This window comes from Pinus tabuliformis, chromosome 2_1 (genome assembly GCF_031772625.1).
Source record: "Pinus tabuliformis cultivar Carrire ecotype Pingquan chromosome 2_1, CPIR1, whole genome shotgun sequence".
NCBI lineage: Eukaryota > Viridiplantae > Streptophyta > Pinopsida > Pinales > Pinaceae > Pinus > Pinus tabuliformis.
Window position 1 is genome coordinate 600,523,234 of NC_142299.1, and position 27,361 is coordinate 600,550,594.

The 27,361-nt window shown below is 41.3% G+C and overlaps 2 protein-coding genes across 2 annotated transcripts in view; one reads left to right on the plus strand and one right to left on the minus strand.

The window, feature by feature from the left end:
- LOC149201894 (uncharacterized) overlaps positions 1 to 27,361 on the minus strand; it is a 106,927-nt gene that overhangs the window by 44,608 nt on the left and 34,958 nt on the right. The gene's annotated exons all lie outside the window — the stretch shown is intronic.
- On the plus strand, positions 13,883 to 15,555 carry LOC149201895 (uncharacterized). The gene is made up of 2 exons (XM_089399851.1): positions 13,883 to 14,490; positions 14,601 to 15,555. The coding sequence occupies exons 1-2, from the start codon at positions 13,962 to 13,964 to the stop codon at positions 15,194 to 15,196; spliced, it is 1,125 nt and encodes a 374-aa protein (XP_089255977.1). The 5' UTR covers positions 13,883 to 13,961; the 3' UTR covers positions 15,197 to 15,555.

A 27,361-nucleotide genomic window follows, 5' to 3' on the forward strand; every position in this document is an offset into this window, starting at 1 on the left:
CAAATATTAACCACAGGTCAAGGTAAGGACTGTTCTCACTTATTCGAGGTATTTAACTCCAGGTCCGAGCTATTCTCAAGCTATCACTAATGACTGTCAAACCGAGCCTCACAAACTGCACTGTTCACACGTTGGCTGCCATTGATCCGAGGTTGAGTTTCTCCAACAGGTAGATGTCCGAGCTTCGGAACCTTCACAATTCTGTGCCTTCACACAAGAGTGTCCGACCCTTAAATCATGTGAAATAGATCTGTGCTCCTACAAACACAGGTCCGAGCCTTCTAGTTTATAAATCTGAGGCAAGGTGAAGTTTTCAACAGGCCTATCAGTAATCTAAGCTTCTCCAAATGGTGAATGTCCTCTGTCTGTCCGAGTTGTAATGGAGGAAGTCCTTCATTTGAGCTTGGAAAACCTTTAACACAAGAATTGTGCCCAAACTGTAATCTCCTCGGCCTCCTTTTGCTTCTGTGCTTCTTCTCTTATATTCCTCACCGATTTGATGCTTGAAATGGTGATTCAAACTTGTATTTATACAAATTTTCGACCTTAAATGAAAGGACACGTCTCTTGGAGGTAAGCCTGACTTGCACAAGTAGGCTTAGGTCGGCTAGGATAGAAAATATATTATTTCATCTTAAAAAATCATTTTTTCTCAGTCTAAGAGGAGTTAGAGGGCATGTAATAGCCTGTTGGAAAGGGGAAAATGTCCTCTACAAGCAGGTGTCAATTTAATCCTCAAGAAAATTATGTTTGTAAATTTTCATCATTATTTTATTCATGCTAGCCTTTAGTATTTTATGTTTTGGACAATGCCAAGGCTCCTTCTTAGGCCTTCAAGTTTATGACTTGCAAGATAAGGGTTCCTTCACATGTGTTCTTCATTTATTAAGATTAAGGGATCATGGGCATTTAGATTAAAGCTCCTTTATTCATGAGACCTCCTCTTTGATCGAACCATGTAAGAACACAGTCTTGACATCCATCTGATGTAGGTTCCATCCTTGCGAAGCAACAAGGGCTATGATTGAGCGGATGGTGGTATATCGGGCAACAGGTGCAAATATCTTGTCATAGTCTATACCCTCCTTCCGGAAAAAGCCACGAGTGACAAAACGAGCCTTATACTTTTCCGCACTTCCATCAACTGCATGCTTTATCTTGTAAATCCATTTTGAAGTGACAACGCCTTTGTCCTAGGGTCTGGGGACCACATCCCAGGCATCGTTTTTCATAATGGACTCATATTCCTCGGTCATAGCATCCTTCCATACTTGATGCTTGACAGCATCTGTGAATGATGAAGGCTCACTTTGGATGATCGTTCTCATGATGGTCAGGTATCCCTGATACCAGTTCGGCTTCTTACTTTCACGAAAGGTTCCTCAGGGTGCAATGTGTCCTTCAGCATCATCAAGTGTCCCCCTAAGCCATGAAGGTCTCTTCCTAGAAGAGGAAGGCTCTTGCGGAGGAGGATCAATAGGATCCATAGGTTCTTCCACATCAGGCATCGTCTCATCTTCCTTTTCCTTCAGTTCCCTGGTGTCAGCTTCTTTAGATCCTCTTAGAGTAGGAAGATTGTCTACTTTGCTAAGAGCCATATCTTCGTCAAAAGTGACATCATGGCTAATCTCAACTTCTCTTTGACCAACCACATAGATTCTATAGCCCTTAGTATTTTCGCTATAGCCCACGAAGATTCCTTTCTTTCCAGATGCACCCAATTTATTCCTTTTCTCCTTCAGCACATGAAAATATACATGGCTTCAAAAAATTCTAAAATGAGATATGTCAGGTTTCTTACTAGTGAACATCTCTTCGGGAGTCTTAAAACCCAATGCTTGATGAGGGCATTGGTTTTGTACATATACGGCGGTGTTTGCAGCTTCGGCCCATAAAAACTTTGGAAGTCTTTGATCATGGAGCATAGCACAGACAACTTCCACAATCGTAGGGTTCTTCCTTTTTGCCACACCATTCTGCTCAAAAGTATATGGTGTAGTAGTCTCCCTCTTAATGCCAGCCTCATTGCAAAAGTCATGAAACTCATTGGATTCATATTTAGTCCCATTATTAGTCCTTAAAGTCTTGATCTTCTTCTCGGTTTGATTCTCGATCAAGGCTTTGAAGTGTCGAAACCAGGAGAACAATTCATCCTTCTTTTTCAAGAAGTATATCCAAGTCTTGTGAGAATAATCATCTGTAAAAGTGAGGTAATATGAATATCCTCCCAAGGAGTTCACAGGCATCATACCAGATATGTCTGAGTGAACCAACTGCAATATATCGAAGGTCTTGCTTTGGCTTGAGGGGAATGGTCCCCTTTTGAGCTTTCCTTCGGCACATCCTAGACATACACCTTCTTGTTCTACTCGGAATTCGAGCATCCCTGTCACCATTTGTCTCACATCAGGTAGAGCTTTATAATGAAGGTGAGCAAACCTCCGATGCCATAGTTCGGACTGAAGAGATGTGTCACAAGACATGACACCTAGCAGACTTCCTCTGACCTGATATAATGAATCAACTCGAAACCCAAGAGTGAAGGCATCTTTAATATTCTTTTTCCATACACGTACCTTGCCATCGCTGAAGGCCACCTTGTAGCCTTTGTCTTCCATAGCTGAAATGGACACCAAGTTCTTTTTGAGATCAGGTACATATAATACATCTTGTAAGTGGATTGTATTACCCTGATTCAATTGAAGAGTGACATTTCCTACACCTTTCACGGGATATTTTGAATTATCTCCAAGAACAATTTCCAGGTTGGTTTCCTTCTCTATCAGATTATAGAGAGCTTCTTTGTAACCAGTGAAGTGCCTTGAGGCACCACTATCAATAAGCCAATTTCCCAGCAAGTCCGGGGGAGCAGAGGTAGATAGAGCTGCTGGTAGATAATATTCATCTTGCTTATTGTTAACGGTGTTAGATTCATACCTGGAATTTCTTGCCTTCTTGAATGGTTGTCCTCTTCCTTGATTTCCGACACTTCTTTTGCCTTTTCCATTTGACCTGCCATTCCTTTGATTGCCTTGAGAGGGATTTTGATCATCATCCCGGTGTGAGTCCCTTTTATCAAGGCACTCCCTTGCATAGTGACCTGTTTTATTGCAATTGTAACATCGTCCTTTTCTTCCACCCTTTGGTCCAGCCTTTCCTTTGAATTTAGCCCCAGAATTGTTTCTTCTTTTAGCATGAGAAGAAAAAGGCAATGGGATGACCTTTAAGTATGGGCATTTCTTGCTCTTCCATCCTTGTTTCTTCTTGAATGCATCTCGCCATTAATTCCTCAAATCCAGGAATTACATTATTGTTGAGAAGAGTAGTCCTAAATATATACCATTCAGATGGTAGTCCTCCAAGAGTTGTGAGTGTCATTTCCCTGTCAGGAATTACTTCCCCAATAGATAGGAGATCGTTCTTGATCTCAGTGATCCTTAAGAAATATGCTTGCATACTTTCATCTTTGCCCTTCTTAATTTCCTTCAGCTTATTTCTAAGAAACAAGACTTGATTTGCATCATTAACTTTAAATAAACTCACCAGTCTATCGTAGATTTCCTTGGAGGTGTTCAGCTCGGAAACATAGGCCACCAAGCGTTTGTCGATAGAGTCCCAGATGATCTTCCTTGCTTTAACTTCTCCCTTGGTCCATTTTTGCCTAGCAGCAGCGGATGCATTTGATGGAGGCTCAACAATTCCGCCTCTCACATGGTCCAATACATCCTGCTCTTCTAATGTTAGATCAAGAGACATCTTCCATCTGTGGTAGTCAGATTTCTCACGGAGTTTGTCTTCAGCAGGGAAGTGTTTTGAGGACCCCATGTTTTAAGACTGTCTACCAATCCTTCTCTTCGGTGATTGCTCTTGCTCTTGCTTGGGCTTTGTCTTCACCTCAGCTCTGATACCATGTTAAATTATGGTATGTTATATGCTTAGAGCAATTTACTTATTTTTCTTCTTATTAGCCACAAATTAGCAATCACATATACATTAAGTAAAGTGCAGATAGAACATTAAATGATCAACCGAAAACAAGCCAAGACAAGAGACACAAGATGTGGCAGCTAGCCAGGGACAAACCCCAATTTGGGGAAACCCTTTGATCAAATCTTCTTTTATCTTCAATAGTTCAGCAGAGAGAAATAGTACAAAATCTGAATTCTGTAATTTTATATCGGCAGCAGCAAAACCTAGATCAGCAAAGTCAAACTTGGTCAAACTCGCTGAAATTGACCTCTAAAATACTTGGTCAATTTCTGGTCAACTTGTCCTCAAACAGCTTGAAGAAGTAGCCCTAGAATAGCCCCAAAAGTTTAGTCGAAGTGCAGATTTATGAAGTCAACTGCAGCCCTAAACTAGGGCAGTCAATATCGGTCAAACCAGAGGTCAGATCACCTCGATTTTCGTGCCAAAAATTGCAACCTACCTAGGAGAGGCAACCACACCCAATCTGCACTTCTGGAAGGTCAACACTAGTCAAAGATGACTTGCTGTCCTTTTTCTGTGTCTTCTTTGCCCTAAGACGTCTTCCTTTCTCTCACATGTGTGAGAGAGAGAGACTCTTTTCTGCGCAGGAGAGAGAGAGAGATGTGTGTGAGTGAAGTGTCCAAATGAGGAGAATGCTCCTTGTATTTATATGCAAAACTTTGAGGTTGAATAGACATGATTGTTGGGCTTCTGAGCCTACATAAATTTGTTGGCCGACCTTGACAATTTGTCCATAATCAAAATAAATTCATATCTTCATAAATACTTATCGGAATCGGATGATCTTTATATCAATCCTACCCCTCTCGACGAGAGGAATCTAGGAAAAAATATCAGCAACCATAAATAAGGTGACCCACATGGAGTTTGGCCCTAGTTGCCAATTTTAACATTAAGACATGGGAGGACTAGCACCACCTTGGAAGCCCTCAACTTTGGAGCAAAGATTGACACTATGGCCAGAGATCTGAGGCCAACCATCAGAGGATGATTTTAGAAGGCTTCTACACCTAGCTTGGCACCATGAAGGCTCAACACATGACTCATACAGCCCTATGCATGGATGACGTCAGCCCTATGGCTCACACGTGTGGTAAATCCTTATGCTTATTATCTAAGCTAGTGGGTCGGCTTGTGACCCAATTCATCATTATGACATAACTTGTTGTCCTAGGGGCTTTAGGGCTAAAATAGATGTTATTCCTCCTCATAGGAGAGGACTATTGTATTTCTCATCATCACTCACACTTGGAGTTTCGGCCTCTTGTGTATTTTGACCTTCTTGCCTTGTGGAGAAATTGGATCTATGAATGCATTTTGACATTTGGAGCTGATTCATTTGTCTTTGGAGCTATTGTCTTGTATCAATGGATGGATTTTCATGCATATTATCTTATAAATGAGCATTTTATTGGATAAATCTTTTCTTTATGTCTAATGTATGGAATGTTTTGAATCTATGGTTTTCTATTGTGCCCTAAATTATTGAAAATTTGTTTAATGGAATCTAGATCTCATTGTTGCATACATTACTCATGAATAACATGTGAATGATATCCTAGTGAACTTTGATTAGCTCTCCCATAAATCTCCTCGATTCATTGCATAGGTAACTGCTAGGTTTGTTGATTCTAGGGCATCAATTATCCTTCCTCCTTAGCAACTTTTGGCTATCCTATCAACTCATAGGCTCCATACTCCGAAGGAACAAGGCACCGGCCTATCTTGTTGGTGATCAAATCCACTTTTTATACATAAACTTTTTCCTTCTTTCTTTTTGACCTAATTCAGTTCCTTTAAGGCCGTGTCCAAGCTAGGGCTTGGTGTGAATTCATAGGAGAGGAGTTTTTGGTGTTGAATAGTCTAAATTCCAAGAGGATAGTGGTTCCCACAAAATCACCTCTTTTGGTAGGCATTCACTTCAATTTCATCCATAAATTTATTTGCCCTAGTTGTTTGCCCTAGGTCAACCCTAGTTTGGTGTTGCTTCAACTTAGGGGATTATTTGAGGGTTTCGTGTGCCTTTGTTTTGTTGAAAATCATTGTTGAAAACCATGTCTCCTCACCTTGAACCTGGGCAATCCCAACTCTCAACCTACTAATCAAGCCTTATGTCTTGTGTATAAATTTGGCCTCTCTAAGGAAAGCGAATTACCCTAACTCTTTGATTGGAGCCTTGTACTTAAGTTGTGCCTTTCCCTTAGAAGCCCTTGGGTCACCTTCTAAGTCACCTGACATGGGGATTCGGGATTCGTAGGATTCAGGGATTCGAGTGTCGGATTCGGACATGTTGACCCCCCGGAATAGGACACGTAGGATTCGTTATATATTATTTTATTAAATATATATATATATATATATTAAAAATTAGATATTTCTTACACAAATTCTAATTAATGATACAAATTCATTGATTTCAAACATAGATCTTCATCTATAGCATGCATAGTACATACAAAATTCAAATACATGTCAGTGGTCACATAAATCATGATTCATAATTCATAAATGAAAGACAACTTACAACTACAAGATAGTAAGATAAAGACACTGACAACTGTAGTTTTCTCATTAAGTCATCAAATCAAAATGTGTTACATAGGTAGTGCTGGTGCAATGCCAATGGCAAATAGAAATAGAAAATATAAAACAACTACAGGTATACAAGCCTCAAGGCAATAGGTAGTCATCAATCCTCAGAGTCATCATCAGAATCAGCATCAATGTCCTCATCATCATGGTCACCACTGCTCTCCTCTGCATCCTCCTCCTCCCCTGTATCCATAGTCGCCTCTGCATCTGCTGGTGTGGAGGATGACCCCTCTAAGTCATCAAATCTAACAGGCTCTAGCACTAGATCATTGAGATCCATGTTGGCCAATGCCAACTCAACACTACTGTCCAAACCCATATCATCAGGAAAGACATCCCACATCTTTGTCTTTCCCCTCAACCACTCTTCCCTCTGCCTGTAAATAAGACGAAGGTTGGTGTGCACATACACCATTGTCTCTACCCTGGACTGCTCAAGCCTACTCTTCTTCACACTATACAAATTCCCATATGTGCTCCAATTCCTCTCGCAACAAGAGGATGAAGTCACCTGAGAGAGGAGCCTCATGGCTAACTGCTGAAGAGGAGGGCTTGTTGCCCCATGATTTGCCCACCAAGAATAGGGCTTCTTAGCCCCCTGTCTCTAATCACATCATATCCTGCAAATCGACCAGTGCCAGTGGAAAACTCTGCAAAGGCATCCTCCACCTCATCAAGCAATGCTCTATCCTGAAAAACCCACCTGAATGCATCTTTCCTCCCCTGTGAGATTTCACCATCCATGTGAGGAGGGAATCTGCGGGAAGGTCCACCATTCAGCCACTCATGGCTGTAGTATTTTGGGTTCAATGAGTGAGCCAAACAATGTAAAGGTGTACAATTCTTGTCCCATCTGCTGACAAGAATATCCTGTATAGTATCACAGAAGGCCTCTGGTGATGTCTCATACTCAGGGCACTCACTCTGTATAATAATGCTCCTCATAGACTCAATCATGGAATCCCATCCCTCATAAACCTCTCCTAGGATGGGTTTGTCTGTATCTGCAAATCGAAGCAAAGAAATAATAGGGTCCATGATCCGAATAATTAGATCTACCCTCTCCCACCAAGCATCATCTAGCACTGTGTCCTTCACTCTTTTAGAGGCTACCTAATCTGTCTTTCTCCAAAAAGACCAAAACTCATAAATAATCATGGACCCAAGAGCGGTCTTGACCTCCCTCAACCTCTTCAACATCATGAATAAAGACGCAAACCGTGTATCAACAATCTTCAACAATGATAGATTGGTGTACTCCTTGTAGATAGTGAGGGCATTTATATGATTTTGCACAAAGTTACGAATATGTTGTGCATCCTCAATAATGTTACCAATCCAAAGCACATCAGAAGCAATGGATTTTAGTGCTAAGTTCAATGAATGGACAACAGCCTTGCAAACAAGTGCATTATCTGTAATGATTTGCACACAAGAATCAACACCTACATCTTCAATAACTTTAATAAATAACTCACCAATAAATTGTGCATCCTTGTATTCTCCAAGTGTGTCCATTGCTTTCAAGAAAACTGGACCATTCAAGGAAAACACCATGAAGTTGATGATTGGGTGTCGTGCTGGATCTGTCCATCCATCAAAAACAATGCTAACCCCAGATGTTGGCCATGATGCTACAATAGGCTCAAGCATTTTTTGCACCTCTTTTTTTGCCTTCGTCAACAATGTGGTTCTAAGCTTCTATGAACCAGGAGGCACATACCATGATGGAGACCCATGAGTTAGAGCTTGACACATCTCAATAAATAAAGGTGAGTGTGCAACATTAAATGATATGAAGTTTTGATAAAAAAAGAAGGCAATGGTGAGATCAAGCTCTTCCCGTTTCTATTTTTGAAAAATCTTGTCCATTGGACCAAGTGTAATTGCTCTTCTTTTTGCTGCTTGTCCCACAATAGAACTCTCAAATGGAAATTTGGTGGTGCCTTTCTTCAAAAATGGAAGGAGGTCTTCCTTCTTGGTTTTTCTTGATTTTGCAGCCACATTTTCCATACCAACAGTGAACTCCTTTTCCATTTCTTTCCTCTTTTGTAAAGGAACAGCTTTACAAGCTCCAATCCCACAACCCGGTAAAGCCAACAAATGGCCTTTCACACGGAAATATGTGCTTTTGAAAGCAATGTGACAAAAGTTGCATCTCCATTGCACATTGCCCCCTCCCTTCCCCTTGGTGCTTGTCCCATCCTCTCTTGTGACATATTTCCACAAGAGATATTTCTCAATGTTGTCTTTAGGTCCTCCTCTTCCCTCAACATTACTTGCAGCAGCCTCTGATGATATTGGGGGAAGAGGGGCATCTCCAATGGAGACATTCTTCCCCTTCCTTTGCCCCCTAACTGCTGCCTTTGATTGAACCATGAATACTGTAAAAAATTGAACAAAACATGCACAAATTTATAAACAAAAAATCATATAGAAACTGTTGTAATAGAATAAGAAATGCAAAAAAATGGAGCTGAAATGCACTTACCTGGTGCTTGAATCTCCTTGCCGAACGCTCTACTCCCTTAGCTCCTTGCTCCAAACCCTTAGCTCCTTGCCCACAGCTCAAACTATGCAAAATGAAATGAGAAATAAGGTGAATGATAAAAAGAACAGTGTGTTTTTAACCCACGGAAGTCATATTCTTGGGATTCAAATCCCAGAATCGAGATTTGATGTGCCCGTACGGGATTCATACGAATCTTGTACAGACACATCGAATCCTGTTTTGGAATTCGGATTCCTAGCGAATCGTATCCGATTCGTAGGATTCAGATTCGACAGGGTGTTTGGACGAATCCGGTTACTTAGGTCACCTCATACCTCACATCTAGAATACCTATTAGGTGACCATACACATATGGGGACTCCTCACGTTGGTGACAGTTTGTAAAGAGCAAGGGGTTTTGACTGTGGTGATAGTGGGTCACTACCCCATTGTTGTCTCTTGGTCTAGTAATAGCCTTGTAGGTTACCCCTCTCCAAGGCCTACTAAATTTTGCGGCAACAATGCGGATCCACATCTTGAGTGTATAGATGTGAGGAGTGAGCAATCGTGGATGCATTAGTTACCAACTCGGCCTTTGTTTTTCTGTAAAAATTTCTGTTTTCCCACCCCGGTTTTCAGTTTCTCCTTATTTCTCCCATGTAGTTAAATGTCCATTCCCATAACCATACATTTAACAGACTGAAAAAAATAAATATTGCTGAAAACACAAATTCTGAAAATTTTTCAGAATGCTGGAAATTGCAGAATTAAAAATCAGCAATCAAAAACAGCGATTAAAACACATTAAAACACTGATATTTTTGGTCAACTTGACCCTGGAAAAACCCCCTACAACTCTAGGGGAAAACCAGTTTGAGAGCTCTTCTTTATTTCTGAAAATTGCCTTTTTATAGTGAGAATTATTCAGCAAAAAATCAGCAAGCAAATTTACAACTTATCTCATTTCCCGTGCCTCACAGCGATCTGGAAATTACAGCAAACAGGACAGCGATAAATGCTGTACGGCCTGTAAAAATTTCTGTTTTCCCACCCCGGTTTTCAGTTTCTCCTTATTTCTCCCATGTAGTTAAATGCCCATTCCCATAACCATACATTTAACAGACTGAAAAAATAAATATTGCTGAAAACACAAATTCTGGAAATTTTTCAGAATGCTGGAAATTGCAGAATTAAAAATCAGCAATTAAAAACAGCCATTAAAACACATTAAAACACTGATATTTTTGGTCAACTTGACCCTGGAAAAACCCCCTACAACTCTTGGGGAAAACCAGTTTGAGAGCTCTTCTTTATTTCTGAAAATTGCCTTTTTACAGTGAGAATTATTCAGCAAAAAATCAGCAAGCAAATTTACAACTTATCTCCTTTCCCGTGCCTCACAGCAATCTGGAAATTACAGCAAATAGGACAGCAATAAATGTTGTACGACCTCCGTTTTGTGTGCAGAAAAATCAGCGAACTGCTCCTCGATTTTTGTGCAAAAATCTGCCTTTCACTATGTGCTGAATCAGCTGTACAAATCTGCTCAACTGCTGCCTTGGAATGAGTGCCAAGCTGCTGTCTCCTTCTCCTCCCTGCTCAGAAATCTCTCTTGCTCTCCTTCTCCCAATCTGCTCATGAAAGAATAAATGACCTTTTCCTCCTTTTCCTCCTTTAATATAACTCCAAGTGACTTTTGGGTGATCCAAGTGACTTTTGGGTGATCTCTAAATCCAATGGCTGAAATAGATTTAGATCAATGGTTGAGATTAAATGCTCATTTAAATCTCACTTTCTATTTTTTTAATTCACCCCACTTTAATAAAGACCCACTTAGTCATTTATTTCCAAAGTCACTTTTCCTTTCTAATTTTTCATTGACTTTATAAAAGTCACTTTAAAATTAGACTTAATAACTTTATCACTTAAAGTCACTTTTAAATTAGATTTAACTTTATAAAATTATAAAGTCACTTTAGGAGAAAAATTAAATTCTTTTGGACACTTTTCCCTAGGCCAAAGATCAAAGCCTAAGGGAACCACCTGTCCTCCGGTACCAAATTTCAACACGGCCTCCGTTTTGTGTGCAGAAAAATCAGCAAACTGCTCCTCGATTTTTGTGCAAAAACTGTCTTTCACTATGTGCTGAATCAGCTGTACAAATCTGCTCAACTGCTGCCTTGGAATGTGTGCCAAGCTGTTGTCTCCTTCTCCTCCCTGCTCAGAAATCTCTCTTGCTCTCTTGCTCTCCTTCTCCCAATCTGCTCATGAAAGAATGAATGACCTTTTCCTCCTTTTCCTCCTTTAATATAACTCCAAGTGACTTTTGGGTGATCTCTAAATCCAATGGCTGAAATAGATTTAGATCAATGGCTGAGATTAAATGCTCATTTAAATCTCACTTTCTATTTTTTAATTCACCCCACTTTAATAAAGACCCACTTAGTCATTTATTTCCAAAGTCACTTTTCCTTTCTAATTTTTCATTGACTTTATAAAAGTTACTTTAAAATTAGACTTAGTAACTTTATCACTTAAAGTCACTTTTAAATTAGATTTAACTTTATAAAATTATAAAGTCACTTTAGGAGAAAAATTAAATTCTTTTGGACACTTTTCCCTAGGCCAAAGATCAAAGCCTAAGGAAACCACCTGTCCTCCGGTACCAAATTTCAACACTCCCTCTTACCGAGGAAGGTGTTCCTCACCACACCCATCTTGTCCCTGAAGTAGACATGCTTGCCCCGTGGTAAGGCTTTGGTAAGAATATCTGCAACCTGCTCATCAGTGGAAATATACTCAAGCTTCACAGCTCCCTTCTGAACATAGTCTCTGATGAAATGATATCTGATCCATAGTTTTAAAAACCGTTCCGGTCCAACCGGTTACCGGCCTAACCGGCCGGTTGGGAGGCTCACCGGTCAGAACCGGTGAAAAAACCCGGTTAGAAGCCCCATTTGCCCGGAAAATTGACCTAACCGGTAAAAACCGGCCGGTTTATTGCTAACCGGCCGGTTCCGTCCTAAACCGGCCGGTTTATGGACAGGCCGCCGGTCAAGCAAAAAAGCGCACGGTTTTTTGGAACTGAGGGCGGTTTAGGGGTTTTGGGGGTGAGGGAAAGGGATTTTCCCTCCAAAAACACCCTCACACTTGCTATAAGACACCCCTCTCACTCTCATTTGTCTCACACAACTGATTTGGAGTGTTTGTGAGTGTTTGTGAGTTTGTTTGTGAGCTTGGAGAGTGTGGAGTTTTTGCTGAAGTAGTCATCTTGGAGTTGGAGTTGGAGCTATTTTGGAGATAGTGTGTAGCTGTCAGTGGAGTTGCCATCATCAAGAGGAGGCTAAGGGAGCTACTTTGCATTTCCAGGTAAGGATTTGCACTTGATAATTCCTCATTTGGGTCTGCTGTCCATGAATTATTTTTTTTGTGCTATAAACTTCTCACTTCAATGATCTATCATCTATGCTAAGCCTATGAACTCTCTAGCTCTATGCTATCAAATTTTGTAGCTTGCATGTGCATTTTTTTTCCTACATTTATCATTGGTTTTCCATGTTCCTTAGCTGCAATTTTTTTTTTAAATGGCAGATTTATTTGCAAATTGTTATTATTTCAAGCAAACATGGCTCCAAAAGGAAAGGACAGTGCATGGGCTCATTGTGATGTAGTTGAGGGAAAAATGATATGCAAATTATGCCATAAATCTATTGGAGGTGGGGGTATTCTTAGGTTGAAACAACACTTGGCTGGGGTAAGAGGCCAAGTAAAGCCATGTGATGCACCAAATGCACTGTTAGGTCCTATTAGGGCAGAATACATTGCCAAGCTTGAAAAATTTTATGAGGATAAGGCTAGGGAGAAGGCCATCCAAGATGAAATTGCAAGGAAGAGGGAATTATTAGAAGCCATGAAAGAGAGTGGGTATGATGATTATGAGATTCAAGACTCCACTTCTATCCCTTCCACCAATGACCCCTTTCACTATGTTCATCCTTCTGTTGGAGTTGGCCAACCATCAAAAGGACCAAAGAGACCAAACATCCAAAGTTATTTCTCATCTTCTGCCACCATTGCTTCTTCTAAATCTAATCCCACTTCCTCCCAGCCAAGTTCTCAACCCACTTTGGATCAGCATTGGAAAAAACAATGCAAAGAAACTTCTCACCAATACATTGCTAGATGGTGGTATGATTCAGATATCCCATTTAATGCTGCTCGCTCACCTTATTACCAAGCTATGTGGGACTCTGTTATAGCTGCAGGAAAGGGCTTCAAAGGCCCTAGTATGCATGACTTGAGGGGAGCTCTTTTGCAAAAAGAGATATCTTCCATTGATGAGTATTTGACTGAGTTTAGAGAGTCATGGGTCAAAACAGGTTGTTCCATTATGTCAGATGGATGGACCGATGGAAAGAACCGCACTATCATTAATTTCCTTGTTTCTTGCCCTCAAGGAACCATGTTTTTGAAATCAGTTGATGCATCTGATAGGGTAAAGGATGCAAGCCTTCTATTTGAGCTTTTGGATAACATTATTCAGGAAGTTGGGGAGCAGCATGTTGTGCAGGTCATCACTGATAATGCCTCAAACTATGTTCTTGCTGGAAAGATGCTTGAGGCCAAATATAATACCATATTTTGGACTCCATGTGCTGCACATTGCATAGACCTCATGCTTGAGGATATAGGCAAGGTGGAGTGGGTAAAAAACACTGTAGAGCATGCCAAGTGCATTACAAAATACATTTACAACCACTCATGGGTATTGAGCCTAATAAGGAAACACACTGGAGGCAAAGAGCTTGTTAGGCCTGCAATTACGAGATTTGCAACTCACTTCCTCACGTTGCAATGTCTCAATGGTCAACATAGAAACTTGCAGAAAATGTTTTCCTCTGATGAATGGTCTGAATCTCGGTGGGCTCGTAGACCAGATGGAAAAGACACCAAAAAGAAAGTGTTAGACACTTATTTTTGGAAAAGGTCTGTAGAGCTTGTGAAAATTACCGAGCCCCTTGTTAAGGTGCTAAGGTTGGTGGATGGGGAAAGATTGGCCATGGGCTACATTTATGAAGCTATGGATCAGGCAAAGGAGCAGATACGGGCAGCTTACAATGACAGGTTAGCTAAATATGGCCGTATATGGGAGATCATTGATAACAGATGGAACAATCAACTCCATCGTCCTATACATGCAGCCGGGTATTTTTTGAACCCAAGGTATCACTATAAAAATCGGCTAGGAGATCAGCATGATGGGGAGGTCAGAGCTGGATTGATTGATTGCTTGGAGCGCATGGTCCCTAACCATGTAGACCAGTTGGATATACATAGACAGCTTACTATTTTCAATCAAGCAAGTGGTACTTTTGGCAAAAACTTGGCAAAGATGGCAAGAGATGTGGACCAACCAGGTAAGCAATTCCAATTTCCATTTTGTTTTTCATTTCAAGTTAAAATTGTTTACGTTCTTTACAATTCAAATTATAAACTAAGTTACTAATTATTGTCTTTTTCTTTGCAGCACATTGGTGGGAGTCATTTGGTGGCCAGTGTCCTCAATTGCAAAGGTTTGCAATTAGAGTCCTCAGTCAAACTTGCAGTGCTTCAGGTTGTGAGCGCAATTGGTCTGTTTTTGAGCGCATACACACGAAGAAGAGAAACCGTTTGGAACAAAAACGGTTAAATGATCTTGTTTTTGTGCAATACAACCTTCGACTGAGGAGGAACCAAATGATGAGCAAATCACCTGATCTAGATCCCATTGTGTTGGACGATATTGATCCAACATCAGAATGGGTGGAGGAGACTGAAGATCCTGTGTTTGAGGCTGATTTTGATATCGACATGGCTTTAGCGGAGGATGAGGCAGATTATGTGGCGGCATCAGAACCAGGATCAGTAGCGGCATCAAGGAAAGGCAAGGAACCAATGGAAGGCACTAGTCGTGCAGGTCGACAAACTCGTGCTTCCACTAGGTCCACTTCTATTGTCATTGGTGGCATTGATATTGATGTTGCAGATGAGGCAGAGGCATCCTCAGACTCTGAACCAGATGATGTCTATGTAGCTCCTGATGATGATCCTGTGTCTAGTAGTGGTGATGATCTTGATGATTGATCATGTGTACACTGTAGACTTGTAGTAGGCCAATGGCCTCATAGCTTGCAGCATTGTTTTTGGACTTTATAGGCCATTTAGAGCCTCATTTCTTATGTATTTTGCTATTTTGTCGATGATATGTATTGCACTCGGTGCCATTTTGATATATTCACCTTTGCATGGTATATAAATGAGCAAACTTTGCATATTTTGTCTCTATTGGCTTGGAATCATGGTTTTACATCTTAAAAATAGTTTTGTTTCATTAAAAATTAATTATTTAATGTATTTTTTAAAAACCGGTTCGTTTAGACCAAACCAGTCCCGGTTAGACCGGTTCCGGTCGGTAAACCGGTTAGCTAGGTGGACCGGTTCGGTCACCGGTTCCGGTTTTAAAAACACTGATCTGATCCCGATATGCTTTGACCTGTCATGAAATACTGGATTTTTCGTGAGTTTAATGCAACTCTAATTATCACAGTAAATCACTAAAGGTCTCAACGGCTGACCAAATAAGCCAAACAACATCTTGCGAAGCCAGATGGCCTCACAACTAGCTAGACTGGTTGCCATATACTCTGCTTCCGCTGAACTCAGTGCTACTGACTGCTGCTTCCGGCTGAACCATGACACTACTGCTGAACCCAACCCAAAACAACACCCTGAAGTGCTCTTCCTATCAGAAGCACAACCTACCCAATCAGAATCAGTGTATCCTGCCAATCTCACTCCATCTCCCTGCCTGTAGTCCAGACCATAATCCACTGTCCCTTTCAAGTACCGCAAAATGTGTTTTGCAGCCACCCAGTGAACCTTCCTAGGCTCACACATAAACTGACTCATCGTGTTGACTGCAAAACAGATATCTGGTCTAGTGTTGACCAAATACATCAAAGAACCAATCAGCTGCCTGTACAATGTGGGATCCACCAACTCGGAATCCGAAGCATGAAGCTTCTTCCAGTTGGTGATCATCGGTGTCGACATGGGTCTACAATCCTCCATGTGGAATCTGCTAAGGATGTCCACAATATACTTCCCCTGCCCCAAGAAGAAATGCCCCTCCTCCTACCACACCTCCAAACCCAAAAAGTAATGCATCAAGCCGATGTCCTTCATCTCAAACTCCGCCGCAAGATCTCTCTTGCAGTGTTCTATGAGTCTCTCTGCACCTGTAATGATCAAGTCATCCACATACATCACCAGAATGAGAGGCTCCTCACCAATCACAATAAAGTAAAGGTTTGGATCTGCCTCACTCTTTGTGAAACCCATCCCCTGCAAGTATGCATCTATCCTGGAGTACCAAGCTCTGGGAGCTTGCTTCAGGCCATAAAGGGCCTTCTTCAATCTGCACACATGGGACTCCTTCCCATGCACCTCAAAGCCCTGTGGCTGCTCAATGTACACCTCCTCCTGTATGAAGCCATTGAGAAATGCGGTCTTCACATCCATCTGGTGGATCTTCCAACCCATCTCTGCTGCTATCGATATAATGGAGCGGATCGAAGTATATCGAGCCACGGGAGCGAAGGTCTCCTCATAATCAACTCCCTCTACCTGGGAGAACCCTCTAGCCACAAATCTCGCTTTGAATTTCTCAATGCTGCCATCTGCAGCATGCTTTACCTTGTAAAGCCATCTGGAAGTAACCACGGATTTGCCCTCAGGCCTCGGCACCACCTCCCAAACATCATTCTTCATGATAGAAGAATACTCCTCCTGAATGGCCTCTCTCCAAACCTGCTGGCTAGCTGCCTCCTCATAGCTAGAAGGCTCAGAGTCAAGGATGCTGGTAACCATCGCCATATAGCTACAAAACCTCTCAGGTGGTCTACTCTCTCTGACCGGCCTCTTCGGCTCAGCAACAGATGTGGCATCTCTCAAGGTGTCCTGAAGCCACTTGGGCTTCCTTTTCCCTGAGCGCACTTCTCCCACCGGAGAATGAAACTCCTCCTCCTCATCATCATCAGTAGCCTGAACTCCTGACTGTCTGTCTGCTGTCCTCCTGCCTGCACCTGAACCTGTAGAAGCTGAGGTACCGTGTAACTGTCCATCAGTGGACTCCCTAGTGAACTGCTCTGTGAACTGCTCTACATGCTGCCCGGAGCACCACCCCTCTGGCTCGATGAGCCACTGCTCACTGACGGACCTGACATCCTCATAGATGTACCTCCTGATCCTCCTGATCCCTGCCCACTAGATCCCTGCGACTGACTCAACTACTGCTGAGGGTCTGGCTGATCCAGATACTCTAACTCCCGTGACCTCCTAAAGGCCCTGTCCTCCTCGAACTTCACATCCCGTCTGACAACAACTCTCCTCTGTGCAGGAATGTAAATCCGAAAGGCCTTTGAGGTCTCACTGTAGCCCACAAAGATACCCTTCTCTGCGGTGGGCTCTAGTTTGGTCCTCTTCTCCTTGGGTATATAGGAGTATGTAATGCATCCAAAGATATGAAGATGACCAATATCAGGCTTCTTCCCAGAGAAAGCCTCCTCCGGAGTCATGTGCCCCAAGGCACGATGCGGACTCCTGTTCTGCAAGTAAACAGCTGTGTTGCAGGCCTCTGCCCACAAGAACAATGGGTCTTCCTATGGTATCTTGCAGAGATGGTGTTTGTTCCGGATGTGTACTCGGAAAACATCATCGGGACAGTTTTGACAAACGTGCCTCTTGGCACGCCTCAGCCCCTTTACAGCTTGTGCACAGTGATTTATGTGGTCCTCTTCCTGTTGCTTCATTCTCTGGCTGCAAGTACTTCTTAACTTTCATTGATGATTTCTCCAGACGCACTTGGGTATACTTCTTAAAACTCAAGAGCGAAGTATTTACCACTTTTTTGGCCTTCAAAGCATTTGTTGAAAAACAATCTGGACATCAAATTCTTAAGCTAAGAACTGATAATGGTGGAGAATATGTTAAAAACACATTCATCAACTTTTGCACCGAAAATGGAATTCAAATGCAACATACTGTTCCATACACTCCACAACAAAATGGTGTAGCTGAAAGGAAAAACCGCACCTTAAAGGAAATGGCTAATTGTATGCTGCAATCTAAAGGACTCAGTCTTAGTTTTTGGGCCGAAGCAATTAATTGTGCAAATTATATAATCAATCGCACTCCTACTAAGGTTCTAGAGAATATCACTCCAGAAGAAGCTTGGAGTTCCATTAAACCAGATGTAAGTCACTTTCGTGTGTTTGGAAGTGAAGCATGGGCCCATATTCCAGATGAAAAGCATAAAGCGTTAGAACCTAAAAGTGAGAAATGTACTTTTGTTGGATATTCTGAAGATGTAAAAGGTTATAGACTTATTCCATTTAAGTCCAAAAATGTTATCATTAGAAGAGATGTAAAATTTGATGAAAATAAATCGGCCTGCGAGCCTAGTCCGGCAGATGTGCCACCTCTTCCTATCTCTTCTATCTTTGAAAACATTTCTTCTTCAGATGATGAAAGCGAGGATGATAATCCTCCCCCACCTTCTCAGGATCCTCAACTTCCAAGATGGGTCCGTGCCACTCGGGATGCAGCAGGTGATCTTGCCGGTGATCCTACAGATCAGCGACGTACACGTTCTCAGTTTGAAAGAGCCTCTTCTTTACTGGCTCAAGCTCCAGTAAATCATGATCCTGACACTTTTGCAGAAGCTTCAGGCCATCCACATTGGGAAGCAGCTATGAATGAAGAATATCATTCATTGATGACAAATGATACATGGGATCTTGTTCCTCTACCAAAGGGACGCAAACTTGTTAGATGTAAATGGGTTTACAGAACCAAGTATGGACCAGATGGGAAAGTTGATAAACATAAAGCTCGTCTCGTTGCTAAGGGCTTTTCACAGGTTGAAGGCATTGACTACACTGAAACCTTTTCTCCTGTTGCCAAAATGAACTCCATCCGCCTTGTTCTTTCCCTTGCTGCCTCTTTAAAATGGGAAGTCCATCAGATGGATGTTAAATCTGCCTTCTTGCATGGGGACTTGCAGGAAGAAATCTATATGGAACAACCCATTGGCTTCATACAAACAGACTCCAGCCTTGTTTGTCGACTTAAGAAATCCCTTTATGGCCTCAAGCAAGCTCCTCGGGCTTGGTATGCCAAAATGGATAGCTTTCTTTTAGAATCTGGCTTTTCTAGGTGTCATTCTGACAATACTGTCTACACCAAGAAAGAGGGCAACTCTCTTATCATCCTTGTTCTTTATGTTGATGATCTTATTCTTACTGGTAGTGATCCCAACCTTATAAACCATGTGAAGTCCAGCCTTAAAAAGAAATTTGAAATGACAGACTTAGGACATTTACACTATTTTCTCGGTCTTCAAGTCTTGCAATCCCAAGAGGGTATTTTCCTTTCCCAGTCCAAGTATGCTTGTGATATTCTTCGTCATTTTCACATGGAAGACTGTAAGCCAGCCCCTTCTCCCTTTCAGTCTGGAGTCAAACTTTCAGTCTCTTGTACCTCTCCTGAAGTTGATGCTACCTTATACCGTCAACTTGTCGGAAAACTCCTGTATTTAACCCATACTCGTCCTGATCTTTCCTTTGCTGTTGGCCTTGTTGCGCGTTTTATGCAAAACCCCCGTGAAAGTCATTGGAAAGCAGCTAAAAGAATACTTCGTTATGTTCGAGGTACAGTACAGTTTGGGATTCATTACAGTGCCAAAGCAGCTCCTTTGTTAGTTGGTTTCACTGATTCTGATTGGGCTGGTGACCCTGATGATCGGAAGTCTACTGCCGGTTATGTCTTCACTCTTGGTTCAGGACCTATTACATGGGCTTGTAAGAAACAGGCTGCCATTTCTCTTTTGTCAGCAGAAGCAGAGTATCGTGGTGCCGTGGAAGCTAGTAAGGAAGCCTTGTGGCTTCGTCAGATCCTATCAGAGTTTGGCTTTGAGCAGCAGCATTCAACCACACTTTGGTGTGATAATCAAAGTGCCATTCAGCTATGCAAAGATCCAGTCCAGCATCAGCGCAGCAAACACATTGAACTACACATGCACTTCATCAGAAAGCTCATTCATGACCATGTTCTTGAAGTGCAATATTGTCCAACAGATGATCAGGTTGCAGACATCTTCACAAAGGCTCTCACAGAGGCGAAGTTCACTAAACTTCGATATATGCTTGGAGTTCAGGAAGTTGTCACTAAGGGGGGATAGGCTCTAGTGCCTCCTTCCTTCTCCTATTGTGTCATATTTGTAAATCCTTCAATCCTATCCCAAGTTGTTCTTAAGGGGGGATGTTAGGATATTCCGACACATAGGATATAGTTAAGTTCAACTTGGTCTAGTATAGAGTTAGGTTAGAGTTAGGTAAAGTGTGTTTCTTTACCGTTGTACATTTTGTAACTTACAATCCGACGGTCACGATATGTAGTGATCCGACGGTTCAATCTCACCTCGGTATTACCGACACTTGATCCGTGGCTTGACACCCGATTGGTCCATGAGTTCTATTTAAAGCGCATGGAGGGTCATTGTTCGGGTAATCCGTGCATGAGAGAAGCTTATGTAAATTTCATTCTTTGATTAATAAATTGCCTGTAGTACCCACGTTGGGACAGGCCGTGGACTGTTTCCCTCCTTGCACTCTGAGGGTTTTAACCACGTCAAAAATACTGGTGTATTGATTTGAGATCTGGTTGTGAGCGGTGTCCTTTTGGTATTCTTTCTATGGAACTTACCCTGTAAATTCCTACAATGGCTTTGGCAGCTCCTATGATGGATCTGTTCTTCCTCTCCGCAACCCCGTTCTGCTGGGGGTTATAAGGAACAGTGAACTCCCTCCTAATGCCTGCCTCCGCACAATAGTCAACAAACTCTCCAAGGGTGTACTCTCCTCCATTGTCCGACCTCAAGGACTTGATCTTTCGACCTATCTGAGTCTCCACAAGAGCTCTGAACTCCTGAAACCGCTTGAAGACCTCACTCTTGGTCTTCAAAAAATAAATCCAAGTCCTCCTGGAGTGATCATCAATGAATAAGACATAGTACTCATATCCACTCAAGGAAACATGAGACATCCGACCGCTCACATCGGAATGAATCAAATCAAGTATCCCCGTCGCTCTGCTGTCACTGCTGGGAAAAGGGGATTTGGCAAACTTGCCCATCACACAACCTCTGCAAGTATCAAAGTGATCAGTACTGAAATCTGGCACACCTGTAGTGATCTCCCGCAATGTCCTCAAGGCTCCATGATACATATGTCCCATCCTGCGGTGCCAAATCTCACACAGCTCAGAACTTCTAGCTCTGCTGTCGGTACTACTGCTCAATGCCAAAAGGGGTTGGAATGCAAACTTGTACACCTTTGCATGGCGTACACCTATCACTCTAGCTGAATCAGCTGGAGTGCCCCTGGATACATCAACACATGTCCTCCCCTGAACAGTACCTCATATCCTCTGTCCTCCAAAGCTGAGACGGATATAAGGTTCTTCCTCATCCCTGGCACATAAAGAACCTCTGACACCTTCAAGGGAGGTTTGGACTCCCTCTGAAATGTCACTGTCCCCACCCCGACTGCTCTAACAACTCTGTCATCACCGAGTACTACCTCAATATCAGTGCCACTCTCTGAAAGCTCTGAGAAGTACTCACGGACTCCTGTCATGTGACGTGAAGCCCCACTGTCCACATACCAGATACCTGAAGATGCTCCGCTAATCGAGGGAAAAGCATGCTCCCTCTGAACCTGTGTGGCAGGTGATCCTGCACTAGAGGACTCACATGTAGTGAACGCAAACTCTCGGTCAAAACGACCAGCAAAGTCCTCAATCTCTGCTGAAGCTGCCACGTCCTGGTTCTTCCCCTTCTTCTTCTTCTTCTCCGGACACACAACTGCATAGTGTCCCATCTTTTGACAATTCCAACACTTCACCTTGGAATAGTCCTTCTGTGTGTTCCCCTGTTTACCTTTACCTTTGCCTTTGCCCCCACCACTGCTTGTGGAAGCCTGCTTCTTCCCTTTGCCTTTCTTGCCTCCTGCCACCAGTGCTACGTCCTCATCCTGCTCAACTGGCTTGGCTGCCCCAAGCTGTCCTTTCCTGATCTCTGTCTGAATACAATCATCGCAAAACCTCTCCCATGTGGGAAGGGTCTCACGTGCACAAACCCATCAGCAAAGTTCAACCATGAACGGGGGAGGCCATTTACTGCAATCCGCACCAACTCAGTGGGTGGAATGGCCTCTCCAATCGCTGCCAACTCATCTCTCACATTAGTAATCTTTGTGAGATATCCAGCTGCACTATCATTACCCATCTTAATGTTCTTCAGCTTCTCCTTCAGGACCATCTTCCGGTTCTCATTGGTACTTTGGTAGAGATTGGACAATGCTGTCCACATCTCATGGGCATTGCTCTTTCCTCTCATATGAAGAATGCAATGGTCTTTGATTCCGTCTAGAATCAACCTCTTACCCGTATTGTTCTTCTTTTTATACTCAGCCAACTGAGTAACATCAGTGGGCACAACAACAGGTTCTGTGCGGTATGCACCATGATATCCCAGACTTCTGCCTCCTCAAAGATACTCTGCATTCTCTCCTTCCAAACGATGTAATTTATATGCCCATCCAGCGTATCCTCCACCCTCAATCCCAATGACATCCTGCTGTCCTAAAACTGAAAAATAGCACTGCTGTAGTAAAGATAAAACTGCTGTTTATGAAAAAATCAGCTTGCTGGAATTTTTTGAGTGAAAAATCAGCAACTGTAATTTTTCCTTTTGTTGTCCCACACTGCCCTTCAGCACTCAAGCTCTGATACCATGTAAAAATTTCTGTTTTCCCACCCCGGTTTTCAGTTTCTCCTTATTTCTCCCATGTAGTTAAATGCCCATTCCCATAACCATACATTTAACAGACTGAAAAAAAAAAAAAAAAATATTGTTGAAAACACAAATTCTGAAAATTTTTCAGAATGTTGGAAATTGCAGAACTAAAAATCAGCAATCAAAAACAGCCATTAAAACACATTAAAACACTGATATTTTTGGTCAACTTGACCCTGGAAAAACCCCCTACAACTCTTGGGGAAAACCAGTTTGAGAGCTCTTCTTTATTTCTGAAAATTGCCTTTTTACAGTGAGAATTATTCAGCAAGCAAATTTACAACTTATCTCCTTTCCCGTGCCTCACAGCAATCTGGAAATTACAGCAAATAGGACAGCAATAAATGTTGTACGACCTCCGTTTTGTGTGCAGAAAAATCAGCGAACTGCTCCTCGATTTTTGTGCAAAAATCTGCCTTTCACTATGTGCTGAATCAGCTGTACAAATCTGCTCAACTGCTGCCTTGGAATGAGTGCCAAGCTGCTGTCTCCTTCTCCTCCCTGCTCAGAAATCTCTCTTGCTCTCCTTCTCCCAATCTGCTCATGAAAGAATGAATGACCTTTTCCTCCTTTAATATAACTCCAAGTGACTTTTGGGTGATCCAAGTGACTTTTGGGTGATCTCTAAATCCAATGGCTGAAATAGATTTAGATCAATGGCTGAGATTAAATGCTCATTTAAATCTCACTTTCTATTTTTTAAATCACCCCACTTTAATAAAGACTCACTTAGTCATTTATTTCCAAAGTCACTTTTCCTTTCTAATTTTTCATTGACTTTATAAAAGTTACTTTAAAATTAGACTTAGTAACTTTATCACTTAAAGTCACTTTTAAATTAGATTTAACTTTATAAAATTATAAAGTCACTTTAGGAGAAAAATTAAATTCTTTTGGACACTTTTCCCTAGGCCAAAGATCAAAGCCTAAGGGAACCACCTGTCCTACGGTACCAAATTTCAACATTTTCCACCCCTCTTTTGTGCCTTTTACTTTTGTTTGATATATAGCAGTTGTCTTACCCCTTAATGATGAGGTAGTTCATTGCTAATCGAGGTTGGGACATGTAAGGGTTCCTATTATGATGTATAGAAGCAACATGTGCTCAGGAACCAGGGTGATGGCCATAATGAATGAGGTAGACCTCATGCTAGGTTTTTGCCCACGTGTTAATCTAAGTCACAGGGTTCGGCGAACCTGTAAAAAAATTTGAAGTTCGTTCAGGTTCGACGAACCTGAACGCCGAACCTCAAGCCGAATTCGAACCTGAACGAACTCCTCGAACCTCAACGAACTTAATTGAACTTGAACGAATCGAATCGCGAACTTAAACGAATTTTTGAGGTTCGATGGTTTTCTGGACGGTTTTCTTGACGGTTTTAGAGGAAAAACCAGGGGCCGCATACCACTTTTTAGCACTTCTTCCCGCCAAATAATTCTTTATAAACAATCGCTGGCTACCGTTTTGGCATACACTGTCGGGTTGATTGAGGCTGAGTGTTTGTTTGTAGTGAGTTTGCAGACGTTTGGGCACGCAGTGTGAGCTCGGCCGAGGCTTGCAGTTGCCGCTTGAGGCTTTGAGCAGTGGCACGACGCTGCACGCAGACCACCGACGCACCGCGGCACCAGTGTGCAGTGTGCAGTGTGCACGCAACACCCGAAGTATTCATCAGATTTTGTATGCTCTCGCTCAATGCATTTTCTGGTCACCAGTACCTGGAATATAGCTTAGAATTTTAGTAGTATTTCTTGTTACTATATATTTCTTTCTTTTTTTTTCTCATCGGACATTTGCCTGCAGAGATATCAAGTTTCACGTCCAATTTCACTCTCGTGCAAGTTGCAACTAGTGTTGGCATTTCTTCTACATTGGGGTAATTATTCACAAAAATTCCCTTCCCCAGGACTTGTTATTCATGCTTATAATACTTCGAAGTTTATGCCAGACTTTAGAGTTAAGCCCCTAAAACTTCAAGGCTAATTATCTTTTATTTTTTTCTCATCTTGCCACTGCAATTTATTTTCAGTTTATAAAATGTTTATCCATGGGTTTTTATTGCCTATTATAGTATCAGGGAATGCTCTTCGGAAACTTGTATTACGTTAATGGGATGCTACTAATTGTCCCATTAACTTCTCTTTTGCTTAGTTTTCATTCATATATTCCTCCATTAAATTTAATACACTCAGGGTTATAGTCTTTAACCTTAATGGTTGGACTACTTTTTATCATCCCTATCACAGATTCACAATATCTAAGCCATTATTATTTTATGATTATGTTCTTCCCAGTATTTTATGATAACCCTGGTTAGAGCTTAAGGGAAGGAAGGAGATTTCATAGTCTTAGGAACTATTCCAGGACACCATAAGATAGGTGTATGATTGTATCACACTGTTATTATTAATATTATTAATTTACATTCACATGCACACAACATATAGAGGGAGGGGAAAGCTGAGACAGCATACATATTTTGTTAGTAGAGAGGCCACTATCTCCATGGACTCCCCAGTGGTCTTTCAAATTCTTCCAGGAATACTTTTTTGCAGCGTTTTAGCATTGCAAAAAAGTTGAGATTGTTAGCTTCAAGAATTTGATGTTCATCTTTGTGTCTGCATTGTCAAATTCAAGGCTAAGATAGATAGATGTATCCCATAGTTATTATACATGTTATTATTTACACATACATGCACATAGAGCCCTGGAGGGGAACGCTGAGCCTTGAATACTTCCTGAGGGAGTGAGGCCTATCAAATTCCTTGAAGCAGCAATTTTTATGCTCCTTATCAACTTGTTCCGAAGACATATTTTTGTCGTTTTACCTTCAAGAATTTGATACCCATATGATATATCTGTGTCTTCGTTAACAGATTCAAGGTTAAGAATTAAGATAGATAAGCCTATTCATTTTATTATTTGCACTCACATGTAGATGTATATAGAGGCCTGGAACTTAGGGAGGGCTGGAACATGGTTTCTTGCTTATCAAAGATGCCAAGCTGTTAGAGCCTAATGCATACTCTGTCTTCATTTTTGTTTTAGTAGCCTCGAGGAAGAGGATATAACTTATTATGTTCTTTAATTCTATTATCAGATTCATTCACCATGGTCTCCTTGAAGTTTTTATACTATACAGTGTACACATGCATCCAGCTTTTCTTTTAAATTTGTTTTTAATCATCTCAGAAAACAACCTAAAGTTATTTTCATGACGATACAATTATACAAAGGTCTAAGACTCTTTTAGCTTCAGCCTTCTCCTATCATATTTTCATCGAAGTGCAATCCGAAGGATATGCCTTTTACCATCCGAGAGCTTCATTATAAATTTCCACGCTTTCTGCCTAAGCCTGTTTTCATTTCTCAATCCGGTTTGAACAATTTTCATTCATTTAGTTTTTCAGTTTTTATTGAAGTGTTTAAAAGCGTGTTCTTCTTTATTGTTGGATTTTTTTTATAATGCATGAATAGGAGCAGCTCTATGCTTCATTGGCTATGTTTCTGATTTGTTTGTTGACAATAGAGATCAATCATCAGACTAGTGGTTTTATAGTGCTGCAGCCTGCATTATTCAATCAAATGGTTTGACTTACAACTGTTGGGTGTGCACACAACGTAGCTTACCATAGTAGAAGTAAATAAAAGTAATAAAAGTGATTCAAAACCCAAAATGATATGTCAGCTGCAAGGTTACAATATAGCAGAAACTAGAAGCACAACTAAATGTCATATATATTAAGTAACAAACACTGAAACGAATTTAACCTAACTTACTTAGTAACTTAGTATAAAGAACGCTCATCTGAGATTCTGAGAAGAGGTGTTAATTTGAAAGCCAGATTTCCATGCTTATAGTTATCATTTCTTTTTTCTGTTTATTGACTGTTTGTAGTCATTGCTGAAAGTTTGAAACTAGGCACACATAAATGCCATATAAATAAGTAAAAAGCATTGGATCAATTTTAACTTATTTTAATTTAGTATAAAGGATAAGCATCTGAGAAGAGGCGTTAATTTAAAATCCAGAGGATTTCCATGTTTCTCATTTCCTTATTATGCTTATTGGCTGTTGGTAATCATTGTTGAAACTTGAAAGCAATGCCTTTAAATTTCCTATTTCCACATAACAGTAAAAAACAATAATACGTTTTAAAGATTATATAAAACTGTTGATAATCAAGTGCATGCATGATGCATTTGCAACCTACTTAAATGTCTTCAATCCATCCACCATTGTACTCAAAAGTCAAAACTAGTGTTTTGTTCTCTTTAGACAGTGACATCCCAGATCAGTTTCAGTTTTGATAACTTTCATATGCATGTAATAAGA

Excerpts from the sequence above, each read along its gene's own strand:
- LOC149201895 (XM_089399851.1), top strand. The coding sequence starts at position 13,962 with ATGTTTTCCTCTGATGAATGGTCTGAATCTCGGTGGGCTCGTAGACCA. Across the intron at positions 14,491-14,600 it reads AAGAGATGTGGACCAACCAG|CACATTGGTGGGAGTCATTT; the intron begins GTAAGCAATTCC and ends TTTTCTTTGCAG.